This window comes from Pelmatolapia mariae, linkage group LG5, assembly GCF_036321145.2.
Source record: "Pelmatolapia mariae isolate MD_Pm_ZW linkage group LG5, Pm_UMD_F_2, whole genome shotgun sequence".
NCBI classification, from domain to species: domain Eukaryota; kingdom Metazoa; phylum Chordata; class Actinopteri; order Cichliformes; family Cichlidae; genus Pelmatolapia; species Pelmatolapia mariae.
Window position 1 is genome coordinate 22,403,967 of NC_086231.1, and position 17,362 is coordinate 22,421,328.

General features: G+C 41.2%; 1 protein-coding gene across 2 annotated transcripts; it reads right to left on the minus strand.

Moving 5' to 3' along the window:
• Positions 1-8: 8 nt before the first annotated feature.
• si:dkey-195m11.8 (fidgetin-like protein 2) lies at positions 9-13,288 on the minus strand. 2 transcript variants are annotated; one of them, XM_063474236.1, is made up of 3 exons: positions 13,152-13,288; positions 12,192-12,424; positions 9-4,394 (listed from the first exon to the last, which is right to left on the minus strand). In XM_063474236.1, the coding sequence occupies exons 2-3, from the start codon at positions 12,214-12,216 to the stop codon at positions 3,247-3,249; spliced, it is 1,173 nt and encodes a 390-aa protein (XP_063330306.1). In that variant the 5' UTR covers positions 12,217-12,424; positions 13,152-13,288; the 3' UTR covers positions 9-3,246. The 2 variants fall into 2 exon arrangements, with proteins under 2 accessions (XP_063330306.1, XP_063330307.1); XM_063474237.1 differs by lacking the exons at positions 12,192-12,424; positions 13,152-13,288 and adding an exon at positions 4,553-4,630.
• Positions 13,289-17,362: the final 4,074 nt, after the last annotated feature.

Here is a 17,362-nt window from a genome sequence, read left to right on the forward strand (position 1 = left end):
TTCCACAGACAAAAAGAGAAAACTCAAATATTTTTCTTTTTTTTTTTTGGTATAATATCTTCATTTCCATGTCACAACAGTCTCTAGTGAGGTAGACTATAACAGGTCAACAGTTTGAAACACTGGTCTTTAAACTGGTATGTGAAATGACATGAAATAAATACTTCCATGTACAAGGTCTTCAACATGAGGTAGAAACGGTTACAGAGAATGTACAAGATACAAGAAAAGTACATGTGAATCACAAAGATCACAATGAAGTCTGATTTTCCATCTGCGAAGGCCAACACTGACTCCACTCCCTTCACTGAATCAGAGTAACACAAAGAAAAGGCAAATGCTTCCCGCAATGTGTCTTTTGAATGCAGAGCACATCCTGTGTTGATTCACTTGTTGTAACCAAATACTTGTAAAAACCTGGGGTAAGCATAAATCATGATTTACTTAGCACCTCTTTCCTAATCTGAATTTCTTTTCTGAAGAGCCTCTACTTTTTCCCCTTAAACCACATTCTGAGTAAGATAGTAAAAAAGCATTAAAATGTCTTTTAATTACACTGAATTTCTGATTAGTAAAATTAAAGGGGAATCCATTCACTTTAGATTTGAAGTTCAGCTTTGTAACAACCTAGTCCGAAAACCAGAGACATCTCAAGCTCATGTTTCATTTGCCCTCCTGCTTCCATTTAAACAGATTTCTACTTTAAACTGCCCGATGTGACCAATCACGGCATGTGATTGAGAATATTTCTGCCAATTTATGACACCAGAGTTTGTTTATATTACCTCTTTCACTCTGGTGGCTTGTGGCTCTATCCAGTTGGGTTTAGAGGTGCTTAAGGGTCCAAACTGAAGTAAGAGTTTCCTGATTCATTCATTTAATAGGCTTTTTAAAAAATTAGAGGTTGGCACAGTTCATAAATCAGTGGCATAGCAGAGCAGCAAAGCCCCAGTGCGCTGACAGTGTTGATATTCAACTTAATTCAACTTGAAGTTAGGGCTAAATTCAAGCTGAATCAAGTGGTTTTAAAATACTGAAATGGGGACTGGATACTTTATTAAGACATTTAATAAAAATATCGCTTATACACCATATACTGTAGTGTGTGTACATCTTGATATGTGTTTATCAGGAGTGCTTTTCCTTTTCCCCACTGCTAACTACACTAACACTTGACATGCCAATATTTTCTCCACCAAAACCTACTGGAGACTTACATCTATACATGGAAAAAAAATAGATCTACAAACATCATTGATGTACATATGGCATGTCTTTAAAAAAAATATCTGAATTACATTCAACATTTCAGGCCTTGATATAAAAACCTCAAGTTTCCCGGAGCTAAGAAACCATGTAGTGTTTTGTGTGTGTGAACGCATGTACATGTGTATGTGCATGTGTGCGTTCACACTATTAAAAGGCCTTAAAAGTTCATTGTTTCCCTGAAGTGTCAGCCATGGCATCGTTTTCATCTCGCTCCATTAAAGCTCCCCCACCGACACCCTAAGGTATCAACATACATTCGTAGTTCATCTTTCTGAGGTAACAATATTCTTCCTGAGTATTCATTAACACGATAAATCATCCTTCTGACAGGCAAAAGTAAAGAGAAAAACATATAAAGAAGTCAAATCTAACGACAAGAAGGTAAATTTTCACAAAGTATATAGCTGAATAAAACTGTTAAGAGGCACTGGCTCAGAAGCATATATCCTCTGCTGCAATGTGCATGCCTGTGCAGCCACACTGAAGCAATAATGAGCTTTTATGTAGCTAACCTGCACTGAGTACATCTTCCCAGTATGTACAATCATGTATGTTTTTCCATTGTACAGTCTGAGATAAAGTTGGGTTAAGGATTAGCAGAAATATCTATGTGAAGAAGATGCTTTTAAGATGATTGAGCCATACTTGATTTACCCATACTGCGACTTTATGAAGGCTAAATACATTTTCAATGGATTTTCATGAATAAAAGCTTTTTAAAGTATTTCCCTACTTCAAAAAAAAAAAAAAGAAGAAGAAAAAGAAAAACAAGACAGTTCACCTGCAAATCCAATATATGTATTTTTCCTCTGTTGTCTAGTGCTGTTCATCAGTCTGGATTATTCAGGTGTGAGTCAACAGCTGTTAACTCTGCATTATAAATAATAGGACTAAATAGCGATGGCCTTGTGATGCTCAAAATAAACAAACAAAGAAGAAACAAACAAAAAAAAAACCCACCTAAAAAAACAAGCATCAATGTTTTACTGTGGCCAGTTTTCAGTAGGGACTATTTTACATCTGTCTACATACACCAACCAAAAGTACTGTGTAGCTAGCTAACACCCATCTTGCCATGGGCAGATGCATGGACCACAAGGCAAGTGCCATTTAATTCCATAATTCCAACTAAACTCTAAATTAATACATTGCAGGAAAAATACATAATATTGATTCCGAGGTCAACTGCCTGTCAAGAAAAGAGTGGCGTCATGTTTATTATGACATAATTACGCAGCATAAGCAGCTTGATATCTATAAATGAGACAAAAATGGTAAGTTGGTGAGCAATGAGAATAATTAATCAGAGTACAAGAGGTCCAGGATAGAAGATAAACATAAACATGGAGATAAAAAAAAATCTAAACAAAAACAAAGTGAAATGAAACCTGAAAACATTCATTTCTCAAGGCCAAGCCAAGCACAAAGACTTACAGCCAGCGGTGTAGTCAGGATTGTGCTGAAGTAGTATGGCATTCTCACCACTTCAGTTATTGCTCTTTTTACTTTTTGGTCATAATGATTTTTTTATTATTAATTTTTTTTTGGTTTTTTTGTGGTGCGATAGAGCATATTGCAGTCAAAGGCCTTTTAAATACATAACGGCCACAAACAATTACACCAACTCCAAAAACAATGTTGCAGTGCTGTTGCCACAGTAGCAGAAAAGGGAATAAATAGGATCCTGAGAGAAACAGACACGCGTACATTTAGACTGTCTTAATGATATCTATGTAGCGAATGCCTCAACCTCACTCCTAAGACTGACCTCAGCCTTACAGGGCAAAACGCCTCTGTGAATCTTTGGGAAAACATGATAAACAAAAATGTTAATGTACAGGAAACACCGGTCCTGTAGTAGGGAAATTAAATGTTTCATCGTCAAATTCAATGTTATTTCCCCGAGTCTGTCAGGGTTAGGAACCCTGGGTGGTTTTTAAGGAGCAAGGGAATCCTTCAATATGCCAACCTGGTCTGTTAGTGCCCTCCGGTGGGGTCCTCAGACTGTGCGTGAGATGCAGATATCTTCATTGGCATTCTCTGCTGCTGAGGAAAGTTGTGCTCCCCCGATACACTCTCTCCTGCTAGGCCTGATGGCGGGCTGTACTCCCCCGCCCTGACGTAAGGGGGTGATATGAGGGGCTTTCCAGATTTGAAAGACTGTGCATCTGAGGCGGGCACACTCATATCATAACCATTGCCATGCCCGTTGTCGGAAGCTTTGTTGTGACTGTTCCCGTTGCCATATTTTCTATAGCGAGATCCTTCCACCTCTGCTCCCTCTTGTCCTTCCTCTGTCATTTCAAAGGCCTTGCGTTTCAGAGGTACACCTGTCTCGAGCGTCCCTCCAAGGCTGTGAGATGGGTAGTTGTAAGTCCCCCCCACCATGGTAGGCCTAGGGGCCAGAGGAGTGGGAGCGCTAATCCCAGACGACAGGTAGGACGCACTGGGGCGGCTGTATCCCGAGGACAGGCTTGTTTGGGGGTAGCACCCTGGGGGGTAGTTGTAGACAGGTGGGCTAGGGCTGTAGTTGGACACTAAAGTAGGTGGAGCCTGCAAAGAGTGTAGAGGGGTTGGTGGGAGTGCTGCACTGGGCTGAGGGCAGTATCCTGAAGACAGGTAGGTGCTGTTGTAAGCAGGAGGGTATTCCTGAGACGATGGAGCACCGCACGAGCCAGCACCACTGAAGCCTGGCTCAGGGGCCAAATTACTGCTTACCACTGTTACACTTCCTGTAGTTGGGATCCCCACAGAGGCAGAGGCCACCTTGGTGCCAGTGAGTGCCTCAAGTCCAGGGTAACAGTCCATGCCTTGAGCCAGAGTCCAGGGCTCAGAGTCTGATTTTAAGAAAGTCCCATGCTCTGCGTAAGCTCCCGTAGCAGGGCGGTCCAGGCCTGAGTACTTCTCAGCGTAGCGCTTGAGCAGAGAAGAAGCACTAAGGGCTGATATGTCGTCACTGGCCCAAGGATAACTTGTAGGGGCGTAGCTTCGGCGAGGACCTGTAGCGTAGGGGTCGTGCTTGTGGGCAGACGGTGGCGAGGTGGTGGAGGTGACATCTAGGTGCTGTTCAGGCCACTGAGATAAAGGGGCGGCGTGCTCCGGAGACCAGTGCATCTTTAACAAACCTGACAGAAACAAGAACAAAGAAGTTATTTCACATAATCTCAGAATAATAACCCTGATCAGATAACATTTCTACACCTAGTTTATGGTATTTAGCCCATCACAGGGATTCCAATTTCTTCTAAAGAAGACAAGATCTTATATCTGCCCTCATAATCACCTTGCAACGCTGGCTCTTTTCCACAGTTTTGTCGATGCTTAGCCCATGTCCTTCTAAACAGTCTCTACCAGGCGGAGGCCAACTGCTCTAATCTGTATGAGAAGCTGCCAACATAGCCCCCAGCCTGGTCTCCACGGCGATAAGCCTCTATCAGCCTGCATACTGCCCTCTGCCTTCGTCTCTCTCACATTGGGGCCATTGTATTTTCTCTTTGAGTCTCTTAGCCCACAAAGCCACCCCCACCAAGCGTGTGATCTAATTCGGCCCAAACCTCAGGGGTCTGCTGGACAGGGGGGAAAAAGAGGGCGGGGTCACTGGCGAGAGAGACTAGCTTTTCTCCAAATTACACAGAGACTGTCCCACTAGCATCTATGGACACTGAAATGTGTGTCATTAGTGAAGTGACTGACTGATGAGTGAAAAATGACGGATTTTTGTGCGGCATGTGTGATTACACGGGCACATTTGCACAGAGTAATCCGCTGGTTTAGTGGCTCAGGGTTTGTCTTTTTGAACTGGCATTAAGCTGACATTCCACACATTGCAGAGTATTACTAAAGTGTCCTGACCCCAGGCTTTGACCAGAGGGGCTTCCTGGCAACCACTGGACAGCTTTATTGATTTCTGATACCCGTGCATCAATATACAGTACTGGACAAACATGGTACCATCCTATGGGCACTGGCCATTTACTTGTTGTGTCACATCAAGTTATCACAGTCTAAATGTTCGAAGAAAGTCTAACGGAGATGTTGGAACAAGATAATAGTTTCTGCTGTGTAAAGCCTGAACCATGAAGTAATTGCAAGAAAAATTCTAATTTTGTGAAACTGTATTTTAGTGAACGTCAAACAAATTTTAAAAAAGAAATTATATATCAGTTTGCATATGCAGGTTTTGATTTGTATCACGTTTGCTACATCTGACACTTCTGTGCAATGTATTGCTTAAAAATGAACTTCTGTAATTTATTTAGGTTTTCACTAATGTCTGGTCTGAAACTGTCTGCAAGTGGATTATACCAGGTTGGGTCATATGTCCACACGGACCACCAGATGGGTCTCTAAACGGTCCACATGTTGATCCCTAAATTAAATGATCCTTCAGCCTAATAATCCCTCTCATCCATTCCAGGGATAGCAAGTGCTCTTGTCTGGCACAAGCTCCACCTTTGAGCTGAGAAATCCCCACGCTCCAGGGAATTCTGACCCGTCACGGTGCACAAAAACATTACAGGCTTATACACATTCAAAACAGCAAACACAGGCATCAAAACCTACCTAAACAAAATAACTTGACCTAACCCTGAGAATTATTAGTCATACACCTGTACACTAGACAGACTCGTATTCTGTTTAGTTCTGAGTGTGGGTTTTTAAATAGTATTTCACAAGCCCCAAGGGAGTAGGGGTCGTCTAAGCCTCTGTGCCTGCTGTGTTATGAATGATATTCCATATTTCTATACAATGCCAATGAATGACTCAGTCTTTCATGTCAACATCAAATCCCCCAAAATGTATCTGAAGGAGATTAAGGGATAAAAAAAAAGAGCATTTGCAAGGAAGAAGCCCTCATGACATGTTTCCGGGGTGTTTGTTACTGTCATATTTTTAAGGTCATTCACATTAACAGAACCAGAAGTGTGAAAAGTTTATAAATGTGTGTTGATAACTGCTCTACCGAGATCTCCACTTTGTCGTATTTGAATTCATAATCTTGATGCTCCTCGATGGTAAACTTTCAATTTGAATTTTTGGAAAAATGTGAGCAATTGCTATAGCTACCCAATAGAGACAGATATTTTGTGCTTGAACTTAGCTGCCTGCCAAACCAAAAGAGCACAACTACTCGATTACATGCTAATTAGTATACTGTACTTAACGATTGCTTATTTCTTGAGCTGCTCCATCATAAGCTGCCATTTATTTTATTTTCAACATGTGAGCTCTTCATTTTCCTTTGTGTCTAGTTAGGTTTTACTTCACTTTGTCTGTTTTCAGTGTGAACAAACTATATGTTACTTGCATGCTTAAAATATTTGATGAATCTGAATTAAATTTACAACCAATTTCTGATTTCATGGCAGACGAACAGCTAAAAGAAACAAAAGGAAAAAAAGAAATATGACCCTGCCTTTCATTTATGTCTGCATAGAAGAAGTTTAGAAGAAACTGATCACAGTAGGCTCAACACTACAAAAGCACTAGTGCAAATGGGGAGTGCAAATACATTCAGTTCAGTTTAATTCAATTCAATTTTATTTATATAGCACCAAATCACAACAATAGTCACCTCAACCGCTTTATATTGTATGAGCAAGCAATTGGTGACAAGGGGAAGGAAAAACTCCCTAGGTTGTCCTTTCTCATATGTAGCACAGCGCAGGGGACAGTTTGTGTCATTTGTGTTCTCACATCTGAAAATACTCTGGGCTACCATGGCTCTCACTGAACAACAGCTCAGAGAGGATCCTATGATCCTATATTGGATCAGTGGAAGAGGATGGATGGATGTTTTTGCCAATCCCACTGAGAATCTGTGTCCCGCTTTGTAAAGCTTTCAGCTCAATACTGCATTTTTCTTTATTACATATAAAAACTATTAAACAAGATTACTGACATATGTGTGAAGATAATCTGTAATGTGAGATTTTTGGCATTTAAAAAAAAAATGAAATGGCTTCATGGAAATATTCTCATATAAATTCAAAGCTGGCCAACATCAATGACATATAATGGTGGCCATCAGTGTGGTATTCACTGATCATACTGATTGCAGGCATGTGGCAACCATTTTTCCATGTTGTCTTCAGTCTAGTTCTCTGACGACATCTCCACCACTGGCTCTATAATTTAGCCAAGGCTCATTTGAGCACAGTGATCTACTATTTCTGGAACCTTCACCAATTTTGGCAAAATGAATTTAAAACCTGAAGACATAGAAAGATCCCCCTGAGATGAGAAGATGAAGAGTTAACAGGTGAGTCCGTCTGTCAAGAACCAGACTGAGAAAAGTACCTGAGTTAATGATGGATTAGAGCACATGAGGCTTATGGGAGCGTTAGAGCGTGTTTACGCTAAAAGTCAGCTCCAAGAATTAAAGAAGCATCACTTGCAAACTCACTCTCAATCCTGGCGGTAACTTTCACAACATAACATAACATAAGTCTTTACATTACATTTTCAAAATAACTTCATAGTTATTTTTCATTCTCATCTCTTCATAATTTTCCAAAATAATTTCGACAATAGTCGACATATGGCAGCTACATCAGGAAAAAAAGCATTTTTATTCATCTTTAGGCAAAAAAAAAAAGATTTTTGAACGTTATTTTTGAAACACGTACTTTTCAAAGAGTTTGTTTCATGTCCACTTAAAGGTGGACAACATGTGTTTTGACTTTTGAATTTTGTATGGAGTGACACATAAGTGTCCAATGTAGTGGTTTATGTGCAAGTATGCCATCAACACTGACTCAAATACAAGAAAACAGCCTTTGAATAACTGTCCACTGTAGTGACCACAATGCGCGAAAGGGTTAATGAGTATATTTCATTGCTTATTTATATATTCTGTATTTATATAGGTATATATATGCTATATTTATGCATATTCTCTTTTTCCCCTTTATTTTTTACTCGAACTTCTTACTATGCAAATTTCTGTCGGTGTTCTGCTACTGGAAGCTGAATTTCTTTAAGTAGTCTTCAGGAAAAGTTCTCCATTCTTCTTGCAGGACATTCAAAGCTTCTCACTGATGTTCATAATTCCATCAGGGCCTGTAAAAATACTTATGCCTAAATCTTATGCCTGACTCTGCCAGACTCTTTTACCTTTGACATTTTTGTAGGTTTAACTAAAGAAATTGGAACAATGATTTTTATGGCAGATTGCTTGCAACAAAGTGACTATAGATAGAATTTAAAATCAGTTCTTTAAGTTGTCTAATAAGTATAGACACAACACTGTTTCATTCCTTGAGTCTGGTGCCTTTTTATGACCGAACGATTCATAGGTCAGTGTTAAGTGGCTAAACAAACAAAGAAACATTCCTCTGAAAATGGTCAGGCCCAAGGACTGGACTGAAAATGAGTGAAAAAGCAGCCCATGCCCAAAGAAAAACTTTAAAAAACCTCCAGAAAGCCTGGAGAGCTTTTGCTCAAGCCCACTTTGAAAATGACATGAAAGTCTGGCTCATGTCGATACACAGACTAGATCTTCTTAATAATATTAATATTCCTGATAATAAGCTGGCTAGAACATTTCTGAGATGCCTCAAAGACAGGAAAACAAAGTTAACTGCTATGCATGCAGGAAATGCTGACTCTGTTAAAAGGTGCATGTAAGCTGAAATCTTCTGCAAACTGAAAGAAGCACTATATTGCTGTTACTATGACACCACACTCAAGTCCTGTGTTTACATGTCTTTGCAATAAGAGACAATGCAACTGACTGAAAGCAGGAAGTCAAGTCAAGTCACACAAAAAAGCACTAACCCTCAATCCCTATGCTTGTGTACTACATGAACTCAGAGTTCACTATACGGAAAAATGTGCCTTGCATCAGTGTGTAATCATGTGTGCTGTGTGTTTAAAGACAGCCAAAGACAGGCACATAAGGTGATTCTAATCTGAGACAGATGAGTGCTTAAAGTGTATAGAAACGCATCTATGCACAGTTAAAATGTAACTTGTTCTCTCACCTGCTTTGAGTGGTCACTAAGACTGGATGCTTATAAACTCCAGCCGCATTGAATAAATGGTCCCCAGCCATCAACAACCACCACCGGAACCAGTTTCAGTGCTCTAATTTGGATGTGACTATTATAATGACTTGTACATTTCGAAAACTCTGGCAAAACTGCTTGAATTTTTCTTTAATGGAGCCACAATTCTGCAACTCATGGATATTTTCTGTGTGTCAGTGGAGGCTAGCTTGACTTCCAGTCCACCGCATGGTCAGTATGAGTAATTAGGGGTTAATTAGATGGAAGTATATGTGGGGGAAGGGGCTAGCCGAAATGAGATTTAGGGGGTTGTGAGGAATAAGAGATGGGTGACTGGCTGGATGGAGAGTGGACACAAAAATCACCCTTCTGCAGCTGTAGGGTCTCTGTAAGTGCTTTCAGTCCACACACAATAAACAAAGACACCCCCTGAAGACGGAAAATCCAAAATACACACACACACACGAGCTGCAGCAAACTACAGTCTTATATTGTGTTTTTTCCATGGAGGGTTCAGCTTCAGCTGGCCAACACGCAGATGGACTCTCGGTCATTGGTTGAGTCAAGCTGCTGGAATGCCAGGAATCTAACCTGAGATCTATTTACAAAGCACATATCCTTTCCATGCACTCAGCACGCCTTGTCTATTCCCAGGCTAAAGGAAGCGAGGGAGAAAACACAAAGAGAGAACGTGATTCCTTACAGTGCTGACAAATGACCTTGTAGCCTGTTTGCACATTACTGGGTGATTTGTATTAGTTAGAAGTTGATTCACGCCACTGCCAAGATCAATACACATCAGAGGAGAAACGGTATGCGAGTTTACAAGGAGAATGTCACGCCAGCTGAGATGAACAATGAAATGCGCACACTTTACCCATATATCCCTGTGTTTCAAGCTAACGGTATAAATTAGTGTTATAGTTCTGTGAGCACTGACCAAGAGTGTAAGAAAAAAAAACTGGGTGTGCAGTCAGTGGGAAGGAGAAGACCCTCCCTCCCTCTCTCTTCCTTTTATTTCCCCTTCCCCCTTTTCTCCAGGCCTGCACACTACACCAGGCCATGCTGCTGTCAGCCAATCAAATACTGTACCAGGTCTGATTCAGACTTTAAACATCCTTAACCTGAAAGCTATTTGAAAGCTCCAAAGCCAAATGAGGAGATCAAACTGTGCCAACCACAGGGTTTGACACAGTTTGATCTCTGAATCACAACACAGCTAGTTTAAGTTTGATCATTTGAATCCTCTGTTCCCTCTCATTTCATTACTCTTTTCTCTCACTCGCATGTTGTTCATTCTTCCTGTCCCTCCTGCTATCTGCGCAATAGCAAAGACCAGACTCTGTGTCCCAGCCTGTGTGGTCAGTTTCCCTTCCCCCACTCCTTTAAGCTCACACACTCACATGTGGCAGAGGTTGGCCTGGCCCCTCTTTGCTTATTGTGTCCACTCATATATCAGGCTGCAGCTGACCAGTCCCTCCTTCTACATCTTCTCCATCTGTCCTTCACTTTGCTCTTTCTCTGTCGTTTTCCCCACTGGCGCCGCACATCTACACTATAACACCTAATAAGGACCCGCGGCTTGTTACACTTTCTTTTAACAAGCTTTCGCGATTATTAAGCAGGGCTGATGCATGCGTGTGGAGGCAGAGGGTGATGTTTATGTGCCCCACTACAACAGCACTAATGAGAGGCTGTTGACACCAGGTTACTAACGATCTGGCTTTCATTCACAGAACTGCTTCACCCTGGTAACGGGCGGCTAAAACGCGCTAACGCCGCTCATCACTCTCTTCGAGTCACATTATCATCATTAAGGACAAACAATTGCAGTCACCCACACCTTAACGAGCTGTGATTGTTTCCTTATTTGTGTTTGGGAATTGATCTGAAATTTGTCAGTGTGTGTGACACATGACTGGAGGTGGTGTGGTTGGGAGTAAAAAATAAACTGCCAGAATGTGAGCGTGTTTAGTTTCTATGAGTAGAAAACTGACACACTGCTGTGAGTTGCTTTTGAGGAAGGAATGTGACACGCAGATGTTACCAGAGCTTCTTTCTGCACAGACAGCCCCATCGTTGTCCCTCGCGAGACGTCAGAGACAAAGTATCGTGACATTTTGCTGTTTGTTAGCTGCTGCTTCTCTGTGCAGTTGCTTTAGAATACACAAAACCATCCAGCGGTAAATCCCTGTTGCATTATTCCAATCAGGTTAGTGTTGTAATCCTGTTAAAGCTGGTCCTGATCAATAAGCCGGTCAGTCAATACAGGTATATTTAACAGTCTAGATAGGAACCCCGCGTAATCAGTACACATATGAGTAAGGGAGGGGCTATTCTGTGACATGTTTACATGATCTGAATATATTTTGCTTTTACATACTTAAGTAACAAACAAGTATTTTGTGGAAATGCCTTCCAAATGTGTCAACTCTTTACCACGTCTGGTAAAAATACAACTGGAGTTTACTCAGATTGTATATGTGTATATATGTGTACTGCCCTAAACCTGAGACCTGTGCCTGCTCAAGCACACATGCATTCTGCAATATATGTGTGGCGTTTCTAAAAAGACAAACATCTGCTGTCTGTTTGGTCTCAAAAAACAGTGTCTGAACACTTTCTGTGAAATTCCTCAATGCAAAGCCTGGAGACTCAGCTGTTAAAGGCATCAGGGTATCTGCCTTCTCAACATGACTGCTCAAGAGATCCCCCTCCCTTCACCCCAGCAATTCGCTTCCCACTGCATATCCACAGGAGATGAGTTCTGGACAAAAGAGGGGCCTGAAGAAGAATGTGTACAGGAAAACAGACTCAAGCCAAACTGGAGCATGGTATGCACGTACAACATGACACATTCATCCAATTAGTGTCTCCCAAATGCAAACCAAAAAAAAAAAATTAAAGACTTACTGTATGGGGTGACAGGACTGAGCATTCTGCAGCCCTGGTCCCAGGTGAAGAGGAGAGGACCAGGTCCACTTGGTGCTAGTGAGGGCCCAGCTGCATGCTTCGGGGTCTTCCTGGGTTACCGCTGTTGCTTCTGCTGCTTTTGGCTGTATGGCTGCTGGTAAGGCTAGTGAGTGGCCTCCTGTACTGCTCCATGGTTCATCTCATAGTTCAACACCACTCTGACACATTGCCACCTGAAGAGTGCAAACAAGTCAGTGTCAGAGCCACCAGACACCTTGTCCTGGTTTAATTGCTGTCGCTCGATTCTAAGAGATTTTAGGAAAATAATGATAATTAAAAATAAAAATCATGCTTACTCGCTTACACCGTAGAACAATATTAATATTCGTTTATTTTACTGCAAACCTTCTAACAAAAAAAGTAAAATATTTGGTGTCATGTAAGCTATTATTAAGTGGTAATGAGCTTTGCATGTACTTTCATTGCGCTTGCTTTTCTGGTTCTTTCCTTAGCTGTGGGCACAGACACAAGCGCACAAGAGAGACTGAAAGTCGAACACTGACACGGCGCTTTACCCTGTGACGGTAAAGCACGATTTTCATTATAAAACTGCAAACCAACAGAGGAAAGAGAACTCCTTGCTGCCCTCTCTAATGCTGAATGGTTCAAGGAAATTTAGGGCAAAAAATGCGTCCAAAGTGCACGCACTTAAAGCAGGCACCAAACAGTCGACACAGGAGGCCAGCTAATTAGAGTTTAATACATATGAAGACAAGGGGAAAAGATGGTAGATAAATCGAAGTAAACTAAGTAAAAACGAAAATGACGACATTTACCGAAAGGAAAAGAGAGAACACCAGAAAGGACAGAAATGTGCAGGGAGCAGCGGAAACACTGTCATTACTGCTGAAGGGAAACCAAAGTCTTTTTTTCCTAATAAGTGAGTAAATGGTTACAGACCTGACCATGCCTGGATTTGCCCGATGAGTGTTTCAGTTTGGGAAGTAATCCACTACTCCACAAATTGTAACAGAAGGTCTCTCTCCCTCTCTCTCTGCGTATGTGTGCATATGTGTGTGCGTATGTGTGTGTCAGTGTGTTTGAGCCTCTTCTGGGATCCTATCCTTTTCTCCTACACTCCCTCGCTCGCCCTCCAGCTCGCCCCCCTCCCCGCCCTCGCTCTCCCTCGCCTGGTGACAACAGAGCAGCGCACGCATCCCCTCCCCCAAGCACGCCACCCCTCCCCCTCCGTCTCCCTTCTCTTTTGTTAAAACTATTTCAGCAGGAAGGGAGAGAGAGGGAAAAAGTGACCAATCATGCAGTGTCAGAGAAGAGCCTATTTCCCCCCCTGCGGTGTGTGTGCATGCGTCTATGTGTGTCTCTGCCTGAGTGCACATGTACCATTTCTGCACGTGCGGATTTGGAGGATTGATAGGACTTGCATGGGTGGCTGCATGCTTTTGGTTACAAACCTTCAGTCTGATGAATGGGCATGTTGGGACACATGCAGATGTGCAAAAAATTTTGAATTTTCTCCTTCACTGACCACATGAGAAGTTCAGTTATTGCCAATGACTTTTATTGATCTGGTACATTGATCTTAGTGTTGTTTGTAAGGTGGGGGCTGAAATGGCCATGTCAGTATTACCTAATTCCTCTGGCACACCATCCCCCCACTACACACAAATACACACATTCACACAGTAGCCTGCACACATGCATGGACGGCAGCAAATGACCTCCACATTGGCCTCAAACCTTCGGCCAAGAAGTGAGTTAGTTTCTTCAACTGTAATTTATCAATATGGTTATAATGTGCAGACACAGTTTTGTTTTTAATATTGTCTCACTGAACACTCTCCACTCATGGTACGGTGTTGGAAAACCCTCTAAAACCCTGCAGGGCTTACCCCTTCTGTTTTGGTTGTGAGGCAGTAACCACATGAGCAATGTGACTCTGAGATGCACTTCAGAGGATGGCTGTACACAGGACAAACTTACTTTAATTTTTTTAGAGCATAATCCCAAAACAAAACAGACAGTTTCCCTTCAGTAACACTTTATATTAAGGTTCTTGCGATAGGTAATAAGGTGCTCACAGTCCGATCAGAACTAGTTTCAGTATGATGACTAAAACTGAAGTTAGACTGATGGATCTCAGCACTGTTACAATCAAGATGGTCAAGTCAGACCTTCGGACCAAAGTGAGGATCATATATCACTGCAAGAAGGGAATTTGATCCATTTATTTCTGTACTTAAAAAAACCCCAACAACTAATATGGCTGTGAATAGGTTATTAGTGAAAAATAACAACTATGGGTTGTATTTATGGGCTTATACAGCTAAATTCAGTTTCATTTGTTGTATAGTGAACTTCTACACTTACAATTTTCCCCTTTCTGTCCGTGATGCTCAGGAATGCTGTTAATCATAAATGGTGGACCCCAAAGCATGAGATCAGGACTGAGATGTGTTGTTCTTCTCATTCTTTTTATTGAGAAACTAGGTATGCCCCTATTAACACTCAACAATGCTTTTTCACAGCGGCTTGATTTAAAGTAACAGTTCTTTACTAGGGTTAATAAACACATTCCTATACAGTTATAAATCATTTTCATGGCTCTGTCCTCTGGAGCACTACATAATGTTAAGAAAAGACAATATACAAATTAATACAAAGAAAATCCCTTAAAAAAGATTAAATTAGGCCTGAGTGTCCTGGTCCAAATCATGCTTTGAAGAGCTCAGACTCACTTATAAACAGCTTATGACTTATTAATTACTGCTTATTACAAGGATCTTGTTTTAAGTATGACCTTTCCTTCTATTTGTAGCAACTGCAGAAAGGCATGGTGTGGCAATACCAGAGTATTGGGTTAAAATGCTGCTAGTGATAGGAGTGGAGATACAGGCCTTTCACATAGCAGTAATTGCTAGTGCGGCGCTCAGCTCTTTCCCCCTTACCTGCATTGCTGACAGACACTGAAAAAAAGGCCATACTGTTATTTTACAGGTCAGGAAACAATACATCTAAAAAAATTCCAGTTGTGCAGTTCTTTTCATTACAGACACTGTTTGATACATTTTCACTGTAGTGTAACAAACCTAAGATGCTGCCTCTCATTAGATCCAGAAAACATCTATGTTTAGCCACACAACCTAAAGCAGGTTATGAGGAAAAGCAGGAGGGACAAAGAGCAAAAAGTGTGCGAATGACAGCTGAACACAATGGCTATCAGCAAGTTTGAGAAAACATTTACTTTTGGAAACAAAGGAGAGAAAAATCCCCATATAACTGGGGTGCACAATGTACACAGGAAGACAGATTTCCACTCACACGCGTAACAGCCATTCTGGAAATTATTGGTAACTCTAACCCAGAGCTGCTTTGCTCCTGTGGGTGGGATAGGTCACATGATAGCACCCTAGAGAAGCTCAGCTGTTTGCCACTCTAATTCTGTCTCTAGCAGCTGAGCACTGACCCACTGCTCCAGTGAACTGTCCCAGTAATTATAATTGTGTGTGATTGTGCTTGTGTGGATGAAAATGCTGAAGGAGTTTATGGAGTTAAGAGTGAAAAAAATGCGCAGCCATAATTGGCCCACTTGTTGTTAAATGTGTACCTTCAAAACGCTTAACCCCTGCAAGCCTACGCATGTTCACAAATGATTTGAAGGGTGAATTATGAGACAATGAGAGAGAGAAAGGGCAAAACAGGAACAGGAAATCTTTGGAAAAAGAACAGGAAATGTGTGTATTGTGGTCTCCCACACAGAAGACATCAATGTCAGGTCAGTACAGTTTTAATTCAAGGGTGTGACACGTACTGCCAGAACCCCTTTACTTTCATACCCTAATTTTCAGAGACCCTGTTTCCTTGTTATTTCATGGCAAATCAAGCAGACAGAAGATCTGGGGTTCATTCCAAGTGTTTGGTATCCTTTTACTGGAAGTGTCAATATGAGATCCAAAGAGATGCCAGAGCAAATAAGGGGGGGACGCCAAAGGCTAAAAACCAAAATAAAGTGGAGAAAGTGGAGTGGCCAAATAAATTATTTGGTATATTCTTTAAGAAAAAAAATTGAAAACACTAGCCAGCTCCACAACTCCTAAAATTCAGAAAGACCGCAGAAGACAACTACACGATGATGAAAAAAAAATATGACATCTAACCAAGTCTAAAACAGTCGTATTGGGTTGGGTGTATTATTGTCAAAGTCTACAATTATGATCCATGGATGCAAATACAGGGGATTCACAACAAGGTGCAAACCCGTGCATACACCAAAGAATGAGACGACCAGATTAGACTATAAATGTATTTAGTTTCACACAAAAATCTGGACACAAGCATGTGTTACATTAAATATACAGAGCTGCGTATAATTATTCTGCTGGTAACATTTTTAATCTGTTCAGTTTTTAACTGCCTGACTTTCTCATCTGGGAATATGATAATGAGTGCAATGGGCCTGCTTAAGTATTCAGAGGATTTATTAATTAACTTGAATTTATGCCAAGTACACTTACTTAAACTCTAATAGACCGACCCCAACAATGTCTTCACCTTAAAATGTAATTTTCATTTGTGGGAAACTAGTGCTTCATCCCCATAAAGAACATATGTGACTGTATACACAGATTTAGGCCCCGACAACACGGCTAAAGCCGGGTTCTCTATATCTGCAAGGTGTCAGTTAGCTAGCCTTATGCTCAGAGTAGTGTCTCTTTAAGGTTAAATAACTTTGCTCTTCCAGTAAATTTCAATTGGAAGATTACAGTTAGAGGCTCTAACTTTCTGACAGAGGCATTCATTGTTCTGTTTTTTCTTGAAAGAAGTGTAAAGGTGTAAAGTTTTTTAACAACCCTCCTGAGTTGAGTCAGTCTAGAAATTGAAAACAAGGGCAAAAGAGGAATTTTATTCATAGTGTTTTAAAACGCAAACAGTTGAAACACCAGCTAACTGAAGGAAGCTAACGCACAAACAGACAGACACAAGACTGCACACCACACACACATGCAGCACAGCGTTCAGTGTTGGAGTGGCTTATTGTTCTCTGGCATAGAGGACACAATATCCAAGTCTGGTAATAGAGGTTAGATTAATTGCTGACAAATCTGTATTCAGCAGTTCCCTTTCTCCCCGTGTGACAGATTTATGACAGAGAT

Bases quoted from the DNA above. Each gene is read 5' to 3' on its own strand.
- si:dkey-195m11.8 (XM_063474236.1), bottom strand. From the start codon at position 12,216: ATGCTCAGTCCTGTCACCCCATACA. The intron at 4,395-12,191 runs GTAAGTCTTTAA...TGTTTCTGTCAG, and splicing joins CAGTCCTGTCACCCCATACA to GTTTGTTAAAGATGCACTGG.